Source organism: Rutidosis leptorrhynchoides, chromosome 1 (genome assembly GCF_046630445.1).
Source record: "Rutidosis leptorrhynchoides isolate AG116_Rl617_1_P2 chromosome 1, CSIRO_AGI_Rlap_v1, whole genome shotgun sequence".
NCBI lineage: Eukaryota > Viridiplantae > Streptophyta > Magnoliopsida > Asterales > Asteraceae > Rutidosis > Rutidosis leptorrhynchoides.
This window is the reverse complement of record NC_092333.1, coordinates 719,770,259-719,787,280: the sequence shown is the minus strand read 5'-3', so window position 1 is coordinate 719,787,280 and position 17,022 is coordinate 719,770,259. Positions and strand designations below refer to the sequence as shown.

The window sequence follows — 17,022 nt, the reverse complement described above, 5'->3', positions numbered from 1 at the left end:
AACAATTAACGGTCGTTAAATAATTAACGGTAAAAGATAACGGAAAAAGTAGGGTCGTTACACCTTTACACTGCACTTTCAGAATTCCCAATTTCTCAATCTAAAATTGCACCTGTCATTTTGCCTTGCACTTTCAACGAGTAAAGCAGGGAAGATATTGCGAGGTAAAACATGTTTAAAACAAGCAATATCACTCCCTACCACATCCCAATGCACAAGTATAAAAAGGTGAACCACTGGACCACTAAGGTAGGGTTCTTAAATACTTATATTTACATTTACATCAATAAGATATTTTGTGGTTTCCTCTTGATATACTTGCTTGTGCTTTTCAGAAGAAAATAAAATAAAAAACGATTTAGGGTTTAAGATTGATTTTGTACAAAAGAATGCGTGTGGTGTTTGGGCTTTGAAAAATAGTCCATTGTTTATTGTAGCTAAACCCAAAAGAGGCTCAGCGTACCAGAGTTATTTATGGGAAATTTGCAAAAATGTCCCATTTGAAAACGTTTTAGCATCACGCCTTTTAAATGCGACAAATTGCACAAATACTCTGACTACACACCGTCCGTAGTTGTGAGTGTGTGGCCCGAGATTGTTTCTGTTATCGTTACACTGTACTCAGCAATAACGTTAAGCAACCCGCACTGTACATGTTTCTCAACTTAAATGGAGCCTGGTTTCATTTTCAAATTCATTTGCAACATAAAGACTACAGAATGTAACGAAGTAATATGTTCATTTATGCAGAATGTAAAACGTGAAACAAAGATTTAAATGAAAGATGATTCATTCATTCAACCTTAGTTCACAAAGGACACAATAATCAATTTATAACATCGATGGAACAAAGACAACCTTAGCAGCCATGTATACCGATCTTGCATCGGCTGTAGAATAATAACAAAAATACAAAATTTTAGTGTTTCATTAACTAGGTACCGTCTACACTACACTATGTTTTTCTAAGCATAAAACGATTTACAAGGCATTATGCATCACACACCAATGTGGCAGCCTGCGACCACCATTTTGTTCAAAATATTGATGTGTTATTTATGTGAATTTTTTACAGGTGGAAACTGGACCAGTTGACCTGGCACAATCTCGTTTAAGTTTTTGATTTTTTCCATTATTAATCTAAAATCTAAATATTATATTAATAAAACGATTTAGAAGGTTGTACGCATAATAACACACTTGGGTAGACACTCAACTTTTCAAACCCATTTTTCCCATCTCCAAACATGTTAGATATAACTCAAACGAAAATCAATCGATCGACTCACAAAAAAAAAAACAGTTAAATTTTACTACATCATTAAAACCTACCTGCAATTTGCTCCAAACTAAATTCAGTCGGTACATTTGTCTTCTTCTCAATTGTAGCTTTAGCAGTTGCAATTCCAACAGCAATACTTTGCATTACATCTAAACCTGCACAAATTGAAGCAATCGATCCACCAACTAAACAATCACCAGCACCCGTAAGTCTTTTAATTGAATTAGATAATACAGCTGGAAAATGCACCACATATGGGCTATTACTCGACCTCTCTTCGAGCCTTAAAGCACTAAAGAATCGGTCAGATGGGCACAGTTGACTTACGGTTTCGTGCAACCTTTTGCCAATATCGTGATTCGTGAGACTTATTGTTTCTGTTTGGTCCAATCTGTTGAAAGTTGAGACGTCCTTTAGAACATTACAACACTCCTTTCGACCCGAGAGTTAGCACAACCACTTTAATGCCTTTTTCAAGCAAAATCCAGATTGCGGGTTTTAGTTGTTGAAATAGGGATGCTATTGTACTGCTATCCTTTTGAATTGGAGCGAACGTGTGTTTGAAAGATAGAGCATTGGCCATTGCAATTAGCTCGTCTTCATTTAGTGATGTAAAGGTTATCTGTAAAGTATCTTTGTGTTATTATAGATCATTCTCCAAAGCTAGCCGAAATGGAACGGGTCAACTGGGTTGAATGGGTTTAGAAGGCCCCCAAAAGTCTACTTTTAATGTACAAAACCTCGTATGTTGTTCTACGTACATATTCAGATTTTGATATTTGATATATAATTAAAATTAACACATAAAAGTTGCACCTTGACCCGACCCGACCACCAGGAGCAGCTCCTTTCGAGCCCTTTTAATAATGGCCTGTTTTACTCAACCTGCGTAGTCGCCCATCTTGACACGTCTAAGCTCTAATTACTTTAATAATTTTTCGAACTAATTAGTTTAAGAACATGAGTTTCAAAAAGAGGAGATTCACATAAACTGAAACGACTCTTTTTGACTTTGCTACAGAAACGGGCTCGAACCACACTGGCATACCAACCTCTGCTGCTACTGCAAGTAAACGACATCATACAGACACTCATAAAATAAATAAAAAAATAAAGAAAAAAGTTGAGGAAAATAAAGGGTAGAATGCCAGGTGGCGGATGATGGAGGAACATACATTGACAAGAAGCTTCAAGAGCCGCTGAACTTAAGTTAGCGTCAACCATAACCATAGGAGCAGATGCAATATCAGACTTAAGTTGCACAATCCACTTGGGTGTAATACCTTTCCTAGAACAGACAACAGATTAAGCATGTAATTTGTGAATATCATTTGTAAAACAAACACTAACCTATACAAAAACTTGGACATACGAAAAAGTAACTTACAACAGACTCAACACTTGCAACAGCAGCAGCTAATTCACCGTCCGTGTCAAAAATATCACATACAACTGGAGTCTCTATCTCATGCCCCATTCGGATGCCTTACATACATAAACATACACAATGATGCCAAAATTCAAAACCTTTTTCTTTATTACAAAAATGTAACTTATAAAAATCAGAATTAGTACTCAAAAGTGTACCTTTCATTGATAAACCTGCTGACTTCCAGTACTCCAACAGCAAATTACCTGTAGAATTTCAAATTAGTCAAAAGTCTGTAAATTTTAAAACAATAAAAAAAGATCATGTATGCCGGCCTCAATCGATGCATAGTATCGAGATTCGTCACCTGACATATCCAATCCTAAAGCACTTATCATAAAAGGCTTTGTTCCAAGCTTTGATACACACTCAGCAATGTTCCTAGCTACACCTCCTGCTGCATATCGCACCTAATTAGAGGAACTAGTCAATGAAAAGTCTGCAAAGATAGACCATATATTATCACAAATAACTCATTGACATTAAGTAAATTTACACATAATAGGATTAGGCCACGGATCGCCATGTACATTTTGGTTGCTTGTATAACTTCTATACAGAACTGTTAACAATCTAAAATTCAATACACCCGAGCTTTTTATTGTTCCTTTTATGCAGTGACCCTATAATTTTATATCAATAAAACAATACCGTTTGAAATGGAGTGAAAAATATACATCCAATATGCATATAAGTGTTTCCTGGCGATAATCTATGTCATAAGAACTCATAAAACAAACTTAAACAACTTAAAGATTATTTTCGGACTTACAAACTTATAACTCGAATTTGATTCCCTTCAAAACAGCATATTCATGACCACGGATGTTTTTTAGGCATACATGGATCTCCACTCCAATCACCCGAATTTGATTATTTTCGAACTTACAAACATTCCCTTCATAACATCCCTTCAGAAAAACAAATGAAACTTGCAGAGCACGGTGTGTCTTATGTAGTGGTTTCGATAATGAGTCCTCAAAGTGGAGGTGCGTTAATTAAATATTCTTGCATTGAAATAGTTTTTGACTTCAAATTTTCATACTATGTTATACATTTAGACAAAAGTGCACTTTTGAACAACCTCTTTGAAATCGATTTTAAGGAGATGGATGCTTACCCGGGAAGGCATGATTGTGAACTTTTGTTTATTCTGTAACATTTATTTTTCTTCTCAATGATTATTTACCTCACTGCTCATTTATCCTTATCAAGGTTTCGTGCCACCAATGTTATTTAAATAACAAGATGTGTGAATATTGTACCGTACACAATTGTGCTTGATTCAGAGATTACAGATGAACGTGAGCGAGGAGAGGTAATTCGATTAGACAATTTTTTTTCTTTTTAATTATGATTGCTGTTATTGTTATTTTAATTATTGGTTTGTTATTTATTTTACTTTTTGGGTAAACTTTTTATATTTTATACCAATGGTTATTTTATACCAATGGTTTAACTCGTTGGCCCAAAATTAAAATAAAATAATCATTCAATAATTTAAAATAACAGAGCAATAATTTAAAAAAAAAAAAAAAGTTAAACCAAATTATCTCTACTCGCTCACGTTTATCCGCACCCTCCCAATTAACGACAATTGTGCACAGTTCAATATTCACACATCTTATCTAAATACCATTGTTGGTTCGAAAGCTGAATATGGAGAAACGATAAGTAAATGTTTAAAAAGAAAAAAACATCACAAAATATAAAAAAATCACAAACATGCCTTCCCAGGTCAACATCATCTCCTTGAAATCGATACCAAAAAGGTGGTTCTGAAGTGTACTTTCCTAAATGTATAATAAAGTATAAAAAAAATTTCAAAACATCAACTATTATAACACAAATATATTTAATTAACGTACATCCACTTTAGGGACCGATTATCAAAACAACAACATAAGACACACACCGTGCTCTGCAAATTCATTTGTTTGATAAAATTATTAAATACATTGAGGTTAAAAATACCATCCCGTTCATAAGTTGGATCGATGAACAGTCCAATTCTATGCCTGAAAAAAATAAAAACAAAGATCACTTTAAGGTTGAAAAAGTCATGTAGCAGCCATTTATCGTATGCCTAAAAATTGTCTAACTAAGTATCAGCATATCATAAAACATATGCAATAACAGATCATTCATAAATCAAAGGTTTTTAAGCTACTTGACACCTTTTATATCTAAACTGAAGAGACTCTAATTTTACTAATACCACTTATTATATAAACATACACAGCACTTCATTTGATAAATTACTTATCACCTTATTTATAAAACATATATGAAATGCAAAAACATTTAGCAAACCGATATATAGAATCATACGAAACTAAACATATATAAACTCAAATTGTTACTAATGTAAAATTAAAAATGGAGATGTACATTAAACAAATTAGATGAAGAACCACGGTGTCTATGTACAATGTAAAATTAAAAATGAAGATAGTAAATACATACATACCACTCTGTATATCTGCGATCGGTGAAAACGATTTTGGATTTAGGACTACACTCTTGCTTTTGCTTTCTAGAAGAATACATACAGTATAAACTAAAAAAGGGATTTAGGGTTTACGATTCGGTTTTGTACATCCCAGGTCCCCTGGATAGAAATTTAGCCCATTAACAATAAATAATTGGGTTATCACCAAAATGACCAAATATTTTTTACCCCTTGCACCAGAGCCCAAAAAAAAAAAAATTGACAAAATGTCCTCGCAAGGCGCAAGGTATCTTGCGACCTTGCGTTCTTGCGTCCTTGCGTATTCTTTTAATTTCCATCACGGTTAAATGACATGTTTAAACGCCCGCGCAAGGTACCATGCGTACACACTGGCGCAAGTACGCAATCCTCCTTGCGTCCTTGCGCCTTTATCTTATCAGGAAAGGATTTTCAGGATAAGATTTCATTAGATTTTCTAGATTTTCATGGATAGAATTTCGATCATATATAAAGAATGTCCCGGGAACTTGTAATTTATCATTTTCTAACAACTCATTCCAAAAGAATTTCAGTGATTATTGGCTACACAAGGTACATTTTCAAGCATTTTTTTCACTACCTAAATATTTATGAATTGTGTTAATGAAGATAAATTTGTTGTTCATATATGTTGTGGGGGTTCTTTTGAGTATATTAACAACATTCCCAAGTATTTACCCCAAGATTGTTTTAGAATTCGGCTAAAACTACCTGTTGCACCTGTAAAACTAATGAATCAGAGAATATTATTAAAAAATGTTCTTAAAAAAATACAAATGCCACCCAATTCACCTGTTTCAATGAGATACATTTATAATAACCATGTTTTTGATATTACGGATGATTATGAAGACTTTCAAGAGTTCTTACAATATGCAATTGTAAATGCTCCGATTGATATTTATATTGTTGAGAAAGTACGAATGAATCTACCACAACGAAACCCAGAAACACACGTACCACAACGAAACTACGAAAAACACCAACCACAACGAAACCCAGAAACACTCCAACCACAACCAAACCCAGAAACACACTCAACACAAGTCACTGAACCAAACCTTCATAATTTAGAAGCGGGAGAGCCTGAAATGCCACCTCCAAACACTGAAGAGTTTGATATGTTTAACTATGGTGTTGAAAACGTATGTAAAATTAAAGAAGGAGACCACCCGTTTGAGATATCTGTTGTCGCATCTAGTGATTCAGATGGAGAAAAAGACGGAGACGAAGACGAAGACGAAGAAGATCAATATGAAGAAGAAAAGCAAGATTTATTCTGGAATATGCCACCTCTATTGAGTCAGCAAGAGCAAGAGCCTGAATTTACGACACAAACACCAACCATGTATAGGGTATCAGATTTAATTAAAGTTCGTCAAACTTTTTTGAACAAGGCCGAGTTCATAAACACTCTATTTACAAAATGTCTTGAAGAAAACTTCCAAATTAAGCCTGTAAAGACGGACAAATCTCGATACACCGCTAATTGTGTGTTGCCAAATTGTGAATGGAAAATTAGTGCTTACAAAATACGGAACACTGAAAACTTTATGGTAAAGAAATTGCATGACGTACACACATGCTCACGCACACTAATTATGGGAAACAATAAACATGCTACCAAAAAGGTGTTGGGTAGTATGCTTGTGGATTCTTTCAAGTCTGCAAACCGGGAATACAAAGCAAATGATATACGTGCGGATATAGGACAACGGTTCGGTGTCAGCATATCTTACAACCAAGCATGGAGGGCCAAATGTCATACATTACAGATGCTTCGTGGCAGTGCTGAGGACTCGTTCCGAATGCTTCCCCTTTACCTATATAACATTAGGATCCACAACCCGGGAAGCGTAAGTAAATTGGTCACCGACAAAGAAGATAGATTTTTGATGTGTTACTATTCCCTTGGCGTAGTTGTAAGTATCGATAATCTCTCTCATTTTTAACTTATAATTGACCTTATTATAATTGAACACTTTTGACCTGCTAAAATCTATGTAGGTTCGATCATTTGTTCAACATTGTCGCCCGGTAATCATCATCGATGGTGCGCATTTGAAGGCAGGGTACTCGGGGACAAATTTAGTTGCCGTTGCGATGGATGGCAATAATGGAATTCTGCCATTGGCCTACGGAATTGGTGGCGGCGAGACAAACGAGGTTTGGTCATGGTTCTTAGGCAACCTAAGAGATCATTTAATGAGTTGTGGTATGAGTGATCGTATTTCAGAGCTTACTTTTATTTCTGATCGTGCTGCTTCAATAGCACATGGTGTTTCAACTGTGTTTCCCGAAGCCTTTCACTGTTTTTGCGCACGTCATTTGTTTGGAAGCATCAAGACTAAATCTAACAAATTCAAATACTTTGAATGGCATTATTGGAAAATGGTGAAAGCTTACCGTGGGTCGGATTTTGAGGATCATCTTAGTGTATTTCGAAGAAGATTGAGAGTGTCTTACAATTATTTAGAACAAGTTGGTTTCCACAAATGGTCCAGAAGTAGAGCTGAACATGTTAGGTATTCATACCTTACTAGCAACAGTGTAGAGTCTGTTAACGCACTATCCAAACATGCTCGAAAACTACCTGTTTGCATGTTGTTTGAGTTTTTTCGCGCTTCAGTACAAGATTGGTATTTCAAACATCGCAACCAGTCGGTTAGTCTTACTTCAACGGTTACCCCATATGCTGAACGTAAACTAGGCAAGAGGACGAGAAAATCTAGAAGATGGCAAGCAATTCCATCGACAAACAATCTAATAGAAGTGCGAGATGGCAGAAAAAATGGAATGGTTAATCTCGGCGATAAAGTATGTTCATGTGGGCAGTGGCAGTTATCGGGGATACCTTGCGGTCATGTTATTGCAGCAGCACGACTTTTCGGCGTGGAGGATGTTACTCAATTTGTATCACACTGGTTCACAACTCAAACTTATATAAATACGTATTTTGAACACATCCTTCCTTTGCCCCATAGGTCAGAATGGTCGTATCCGTCGCCCGGCGTTTTACAAATTGTAAACCCTCCCATTAAGGAGAAAAGAGCCCCTGGACGCCCTAAAAGTACAAAACGTATTCCGTCGAAGGGTGAAGATACTGAAAAAATCGTAAGAACTTGCACTCGTTGCAAAGAACCAGGTCATGGTAGGGATACGTGCACAGCTTCTTATGACCGAACAGGTGAATCAACTTCTAAAAGAGTAGTAAAAACATCAGCCCCAAAATCGAAGAAGGGTAAGGAGAAGGCCACAGATGCTGAAGCTTTTAAGGCATATCAGTCTCAGTTTTATGCAACGTGCAATTTAGGGAGCGATAATTAGTAACACTATCGCATTTGGAATGTCAATTTTATTTTTAACTTATTGTTGGATTTCGTTTGTTGTAATGTATTGTTGTATTTCCCTTGTATTCTAGGTACCTACTGTGTTATTTTATGTAATAAATGTAATTTGTTTTACAAAACACGCAAGGCTTTGCTTTCCTACGCAAGGCTTTTGCTTGCGTACGCAAGGCTTTGCTTGCGTACGCAAGGCTTCGCTTGCGTACGCAAGGCTTCGCTTGCGTACGCATGATGACGAAAGTATACACACGCAAGGACGCAAAACATTCCTTGCGTACCAAAAATATATACACGCAAGGACGCAAATCTAAGCTTGCGTACGCAAGCATAAGCTTGCGTCCTTGCGTGTGGTGTCAAATACAACTGTTGCAAAAGTGAATTTACCAGCAACCTATTTACACCAAATTTGCATACAAGACCTGCTACCTATTAGCTACAATGTATCAATCAACCTGAATCTCTACTGGTGGAGTTGGTGGCGGCGGTTCTTGTGTATCAAAACGTGCACGAAAAAAGGTTCTTGCCATTCTGTTTCTATACTGCTCTGCAGCCTTTTTAGCATCTCCAATGTTGTCAACCTCCTCCCTTCCATAAATAATCCTCTCCATATGTATGCACACCCAAACCCCACAATCACCATGACCACCAGTCTGCATTGGCACAACGGGACCAGGTTCAATCATCAACTCCACACTCTCTTTATTTTCATAGTATCCGACAATTTGGGAGTCTTGCGTCTTGTTAAAATAGTCAATCGCCTTCAAGTACACTGGCAAGTTGTCACCCAAAATCTTGAAAACTTCGTCAAGTTTTTTTTCACTGACATGTCCGGGTAAACTGTCGTACACAAAAACCTTCATTTCTTCTAACTTCAACTGAAGCAGCAGGAAATGTTCTTCTTTCCAAAAATGTAATGGGATCAAGACCTGTAACAGACGGGCAGAAAGGTTAAAACAAAACAAGGACGCAAGGACGCAAGATAAACCTTGCGAAAACCCAAAACTTACGCAAGGACGCAAGGTTAACCTTGCGACAACGGGACGCAAGGACGCAAGATAAACCTTGCGTTTCCAAAACACACGCAAGCCGCAAGGTTGAACAAGGACGCAAGGACGCAAGATAAACCTTGCGAAAACCCAAAACTTATGCAAGGACGCAAGGTAAACCTTGCGACAACGGGATGCAAGGACGCAAGATAAACCTTGCGTTTCCAAAACACACGCAAGCCGCAAGGTTGACCTTGCGACATAGACACGCAAGGACGCAAGGGAGAACTTGCGTCCAGTAACAAAGACGCAAGCTCGCAAGAATGTCCTTGCGTCTGCTCCAGAACAAAAATTTGCTGTAAAAATTCTTGTGTTTACCTGATCACAGTCAGCCCAAGATGGATATAGGTCAACACTGCCGTCTCCAAGTCCAATTAAGTACATGTAATCTGGAGGATTTTGGCCAATAATTCCCTCTCCATCTGTTGTAGATTCCTCCTGTGTGCCCACCTCCTTCTGAGTATTGTCAAAATAAGTTTTGAACCTCTCAAACATGTTCAGGAATCCCAGTGGCATAATAGTCCATCTAGAACTAGCCTTAAGCACCTCAGCTGGAAACTCAGGAGTGGCATAAACTTGACTGGCTCGGGGGAGAAATCTCTGACGATATCTCAACAGAAATGTAGCCCAGCCGTCAATGTGCTATAAATATAACAAGTTAACATATACAGTGTAACCTTAGTAAAATTTATAAATTGTATAAAATTATATAAAATTAACAAAAGAATAACAAAATAACAAACTTACAAACTTACCAAGTTATCCAAATAACCAGAATGCCCTAATGCCAGTAATCGAAGCCAAAAGTCTTGATTTATAAAAATGAATTGCTCATTTTGAAAGATGAACATGCAACGCGTCTCTTGCTTGCTCTCAATCATTGTCTTTGGATCTTTTGCTGGACCTGCATGCTTTCTACCATCTCTCCAGGCATTAGGTGGCGGTGGTTGGAGAGTTCCTTGATCATTTATAAACCTGTCAATCATCCCCCAAATTTCTTCCTCAGTAGCCCAGTCTTGTTCCTTTCTTTTTCTCTTACTCACTTTAACAGGCTGCTTATCAACACTAACCTACAATAATTATGGGAAACAAGGTTAATATAAATTAATTCAAACAGACGCAAGGACGAAAACATAATCTTGCGTGTGTGGAATAGACCACACGCAAGGACGCAAGCACAACCTTGCGCCTAAAAGATAACGGACGCAAGGACGCAAATGATGGTTTGCGCCAGCCAAACTCACCTCTGCTGCTGTATCTGTGTCCATGGGTACCACATCCTCATTAATTTGTTGTTGACCTTGATCTTCTTCAGTCCCTAACTTTACAGCATTCATGCTTTCCACTTTCTCAATCACATCTTTTGACAACTGAGTAAAATACATAAACAACAAAGTAAACAAACATACGCAAGGACGCAAACTCAACCTTGCAACAAGCCCACGCAAGGACGCAAGTACAACCTTGCATGCCTAGAAGCCAAGACGCAAGAACACTCTTGCGACACGCAAGGACGCAAGGCATGTCTTGCGTCCGAGACAGTAACAGAAAACAACCTTAAATAGCCATTGTTTATTGCAATAATTTAACATACAACTTTTTTAATTTGTTGGGCTGTACCTTCTCAATGGGTTTTCTGTACCCAGGTGTTGTGAATGGGGACCTTAATACACCAGTTGGCTTTCTTTCTCTGATTCCACGTCGAATGTGCATTGGAGACGGCCTTTCAGTCTCATTATCAGACAAAGATCGATTGAAACACATATCATCATCCTAAACACAATAAATAACATAAGTAATAAATAAATCAATAAATCAATTCAATTAATACCAAAATAATAATAAATAAATCAACATAAATCAATTCAATTCAATGTACCTGATATTGTTGTTGTTGTTGCGATAAAAGTTCTTCGTGTTGCATAACAAGTTTTTTGCAATCAATTAACTCTTTCTCTTGTTTGTCCACCCGCTTTGTCAACAACTCTAACATACGATGTAAATTGTGTACATCGTGAAGGCCCTCTGTATGAACATCTCCTGTTGAATGCTTGTGGTGTGTCTGCTCAGACCCATCAACAACTGAATCATCTGTATCAACTTCATCATCCTGGACCTCAACCTCGATCTCATCTTCTGGTACCTTTCCTCCTCTAAAGTACACGTCACTCTGAATCCACCATTGACAACTCTGCTCTGTTTCAGTTGGCTGCAGACCACGAAAAGGTCTCTTTTTCTTGGGACACTCATCCTACAATTAATTATTCATATTAAATAATTATCAAATAAGAATATTAGCAGAAACCAATAATCAAAGACGCAAAGAAAAGCTTGCGTCCGTGTACGCAAGGACGCAAACAACTCTTGCGTTGAAGAACAAAAACACACGCAAGGACGCAAGGTCCACCTTGCGTCTACCTTAAAACACACGCATGGACGCAATTGGAGTTTGATTTATGGATGCTGGTTTCAGGTTTGTCTAAAAAAGCATATGAATTGAAATCAAAACCTATAATATTACAAGCTACAATTAGAAACATAGTGAAAGATTAGAAACTAATGAGAAATTAGAAACATGGATTAAAATCGATGGCTGCTTTTAACATAAATGATAATCAAGATAGCACTATTATAGTACATGATACAATTAAAAAAAGCTCATGAATAAGACTCCATGGTTGCAATTAGAAAACCTCATGAAATAATTTGACGGTTTCTTCTCGATTATTTTTTTTCGGGTTATAATTTGCTTACTTTATCATCACTAATTCAATATTACTACTTAAACTGTTTTAGTTTCTTAACAAATTAACAAATATTATATAAAATATAATTATTTTGACAGTTTGATTTTTGATTCGTCCTTAAAAAAATCCCGCGAATTCGCGGGTTTTAAGCTAGTTTGATTTGATAATTAAAATTAAATAGATGAACACTAATGCTTATGATTGGAATTACTATCGTAGACCTCGCTGTAAGTTAGATTTTTCTTACCCTTCTTGTTAGCCGACTCTTTTTCTATGGAATTTTAACTGTTGTTTATATGTATAACTAATTAACTAGGTTATAACTCGCGATTTCGCGGGTATGAGGCATAATTTGATATATAAAATATATTATAACAATAACTTTACTTGTGATGATAGGAATGGCAATGGATACCCGATCCAGTGGACATCCACCCTATTATTCGTGGATATGGACGATCTAAATGGATATGGATACGGATATGGATGAATCAAAATAGATATGGATATGGATGAAAAGTTTCATCCCGCTTTCACCCTAAATAGCTAAATATATAAATTTGTCACTCAAATTAATATCATTTATGTAGTGACATTTCATTAATTATATTCATCTTTCTTCATATTTTCTCTAAAAAAATAAATTTTTTCTTATATTTTGTTTTGTTTAAATCATTAAATGTATTTATCGTACTTTGATGGTTTAAATATGATTTCATGTAACTACAAAGTAAGAACCTTACAAGTAATCGATGTATTACACGTTTAATAGGCTATTTGTTGACTATTTGTTATATAGATTAATAAATATGTGGCTTTTGGTCGCATAAACTATTAAGAAATATTACTGTAGATCGTATTTGTTAAAAATATAATAAATTTAAATGGATATGGATGATTATCCATTAACCCGCTTCACCCGACGGAGATGGATATGGATGGATGAAATTTTTATAAATGAATATGGATATGGATATTGATCTAAAAATAAATGAATATGGATATGGATACGGCCTCACCCGATCCATATCCGATCCATTGCCATGCCATGATATGGTTGTTAGATCAACTCTAGTAGTAAAGGTGTTTTATGGCGTGTTGATGGGTAGAGTGGGGCAGTTGGTGGTGGCATGACGAATGTGTTGAAAAAATGGAAAGCAGTGAGGTGGCGTGTAAGTAGTAGTGCATTAAAATGATTAAAATTTGAGTGGACAGACAACAAAAAATGTTAAAAGTATATTAAAATAACATTAGAAAATCGAATTAAACACCTAAAACGTGACATGGGTCAAACACGCCACTCCTCCTTCCCGTGCCACCACCAAGCACGCTTAACAATTTGGCCACCAACACCCGTGCTATTGTGTCTTGAAAGAAATTGAACCCGAACACACGCGTGACAATCGATATTACGGTCAAACCATCAGGGGAGATGATATATCCACTCCCACTTTTTATAAATCCACTCATTTTTATACCACACTTTCCAAATACCCTTAAACCTTATTATTATTTCCTCAGGGGTAATGATATTTTCAGTTGTGTTTTCTATAAATCCACTAACTTTTTCCTCTAGTTCCCAAAATACCCTTATGACACAATTATTATCAAATATAAATATAAATATAAATTATATATTATTTTATCCTTCACTTCTTGCCAACTATTCCGTATTTTTTTTTTTTTTTGAAAGGCAAGAAATTTTATTGAACAAGAAGAAATACAAAGATTGGATGATCACCATCCAAAGTACACGAGAGTTACATGGGATAATCTAGGGTTGCAAAGAAAGCAACGCCAATGAAATCAAGCTAGATTGTAAAGTACATACTAGGATTATTAAACCAAACGAACCAATCTAATTTTATTCCTTTTAGTCTTTGCGAGATCCATTCAAAGGATTTGGATTGAATTTCAATTAGAGCACTCGGGGCATTCCACATTTTGCCACGAAACACCATATTATTTCGATTCTTCCAAATGAAGTAAGCACAAACTCATTCTACCGCTTGCCAAACCAACTTTCCACGACTTGTCTTATCGGTTAAGGCAATCCCTCGAAGAATTTCATTGGAGCTGAGATTCGAGAAGTTACCAAGCCCCCACCATTCGAATACCCGGTTCCATACTTCCATTGAGAATTTGCAAAATATTAAAGCATGATCAATTGTTTCCAAATCATCATCACAAAGGGGACATCTAACCGTATGCAAATCGATACCTCTTTTGTCAAGTTCGGTTCTAACGGGGATACGCTTTTTGATTATCCGCCAAGAGAGTATTTCGAGTTTTTTTGGGACCAAATTGTTTCGATATGTTTCAATAATGTTGGTACCAATATTAAGAAATTGTTCATCTGCAAGTATCGATAGTTTCTTGACCGTGAACTTGTTATTACTCGACAAATTCCACAACCATGAGTCTTTCCTGTTGACGTTAGAGTTGCACCAGAAACCAAAGCATCAAGCGAAGATAGTTCACCCTATGTTCGACCAGATGGGCTGCGAATCCAATCCCAGGAAGCCGACAACTGTCCGGAACTGTCTGCGAGCAATCGATCTCCAACCGTAGCATGTTTTGATCTTTCAAGCCTGTACAATCTTGGATACTTGTCACATAGTCTACAATTTCCAATCCAAACTTCGTTCCAGAATGATGTAGAGAGCCCGTCACCCACTGATTTCACGAAGGAGTTGCTAAAATGAATGTTTAAATCATCCAGTGCTTTGCCTGCCAAAATAATGTTAGACCAAGTGCCAAGAGTCGGAGAGTGAGACAAGTCACTCCCCGCCAACAAGCCACCACATGAACCGTAAATGCTACGAATGATTTTGACCCAAAGTGAGTCGGTTTCAGTTTTGAACCTCCACCACCACTTCCCAAGTAAGGCAAGATTTTTACATTTCAGAGAACCAATATTTAACCCCCCGTTCCCATATGAAGCAATTACATTGTCCCATTTAACCCAGTTAATTTTAGAACCCGACCCCGACCCTCCCCAAAAAAAAAGAACGTCTCACACTTTCAAGGATATTTATCACTCGAACCGGGGCACGAAAGATAGAGAAGTAATACAATGGGAGACTAGAGAGCACCGATTTGATTAGAACCAATCGTCCACCAAAAGACATCGTTCTCATTTTCCAACTTGAGAGCCTACTCTTAAATTTTTCAATGACCACTTTTCAATCTTTTTCTCGTTTCATATTAGACCCAATCGGTAGTCCGAGTTAGGTGAATGGAAATTGACCTACTTGGCACCCAATATGATTTGCAACGACGTTTAGCTCACCAGGAGTAACCCCAACCCCATACAAACAACTTTTGTGAAAGTTAACTCTTAAACCAGAAGCAAGCTCGAAACATTTAAGTAGGTTTTGGAGATTGAGTGCGTTCTCCCGATTCCATTCACCAATAAAAATGGTGTCATCCGCGTATTGTAAATGAGATAATAGAACTTTGTCCTTACCGACTTCGATGCCATTAAACAGACCTCTTTCCAAGGCCGCTTTTGCCATAATGTTCAACCCTTCGGCCGCGAGGATGAATAGAAATGGTGATAACGGGTCACCTTGTCTAACACCTCTTTCCAACGAGAACTCCTTTGTAGGTGACCCATTAACAAGAATAGATAGTGATGCCGAGCTAAGACAAGCATATATCCATTTCCGCCATTTTGAACCGAATCCCATACTTCTCATTACTTCCAGTAGAAATTCCCAATTGAGGCAATCAAACGCCTTCTCAAAATCCACTTTAAAGACTAAACCCTTTTGCCGATTTTTTTTTTATGAAGTCAATGCTTTCGTTTACAATAAGTGCACCATCAAGTATGAAGCGGCCTTTCAAGAAAGCACTTTGTTCCATTCCCACAAGTGAAGGCAATATTCTTCTAAGTCGATTCGAAAGTATTTTAGCAATTATTTTGTAATAACTACCGATGGGACTTATAGGACGAAAATCACCAAGGTTAAGTGGGTCAATTTTTTTAGGAACCAAAGTGACAAACGAAGCATTACAACCTTTTGAGAACTCTGATTTTTCCCAAAACCAAGAAATAGCACTAATTAGGTCATCTTTGATAACCTCCCAAATTTTTTTGAAAAACCTCATGTTGAACCCATCCGGTCCCGGGGCTTTTGTGCTACCGCAGTCAAGAATAGCTTCATGTTGTTTACAGTGATTCACCACTCGCCTCTTTCTCATTCCTAAACACCAATATCTACAACACCTAATTCAACATATAAACACTAAAAAATCAATTTAATAACACTAGAACAAACTACCCCTCTTACAACTCCTTTGACAAGCACCAAATTTATTCTTGAAAAAGATGCTAAATTTCTCAATGTGTCAACTAACTTATCGTTGTTTATCTTTCTCATCTTTGCCTCTTCTGATGATGATATTCTCGGCTTCCAACCTTATCACTCTGACAGACTTATTTGTTACAACTAGCAATGTCACCAGACAACAAGATTATTCTTTTTAACATCTCTTTTTTCTTCGCTCTTTCGGTACAGAAATGGATGAATCGATGACCTGAAGCCATTCCTACTTTCCTAGCTACCACTGCTTTTCGGATCATTGAATTGTGTTTTCAATTTCTGTTTTTACTTTCAACCTTTTCACTCACCACCATTATATCGGCAAAAAAAATTACTTTTTACAAAGTTCGTG

At 36.8% G+C, this 17,022-nt stretch overlaps 1 protein-coding gene and 1 pseudogene across 1 annotated transcript; both read right to left on the bottom strand.

Moving 5' to 3' along the window:
- Positions 1-702: 702 nt before the first annotated feature.
- On the bottom strand, positions 703-5,261 carry LOC139854684 (pseudouridine kinase-like; annotated as a pseudogene).
- Positions 5,262-8,992: 3,731 nt separating this feature from the next.
- On the bottom strand, positions 8,993-13,812 carry LOC139854679 (uncharacterized). The gene is made up of 7 exons (XM_071843971.1): positions 13,621-13,812; positions 11,475-11,846; positions 11,216-11,368; positions 10,840-10,965; positions 10,351-10,665; positions 9,914-10,237; positions 8,993-9,475 (listed from the first exon to the last, which is right to left on the bottom strand). The coding sequence occupies exons 1-7, from the start codon at positions 13,810-13,812 to the stop codon at positions 8,993-8,995; spliced, it is 1,965 nt and encodes a 654-aa protein (XP_071700072.1).
- Positions 13,813-17,022: the final 3,210 nt, after the last annotated feature.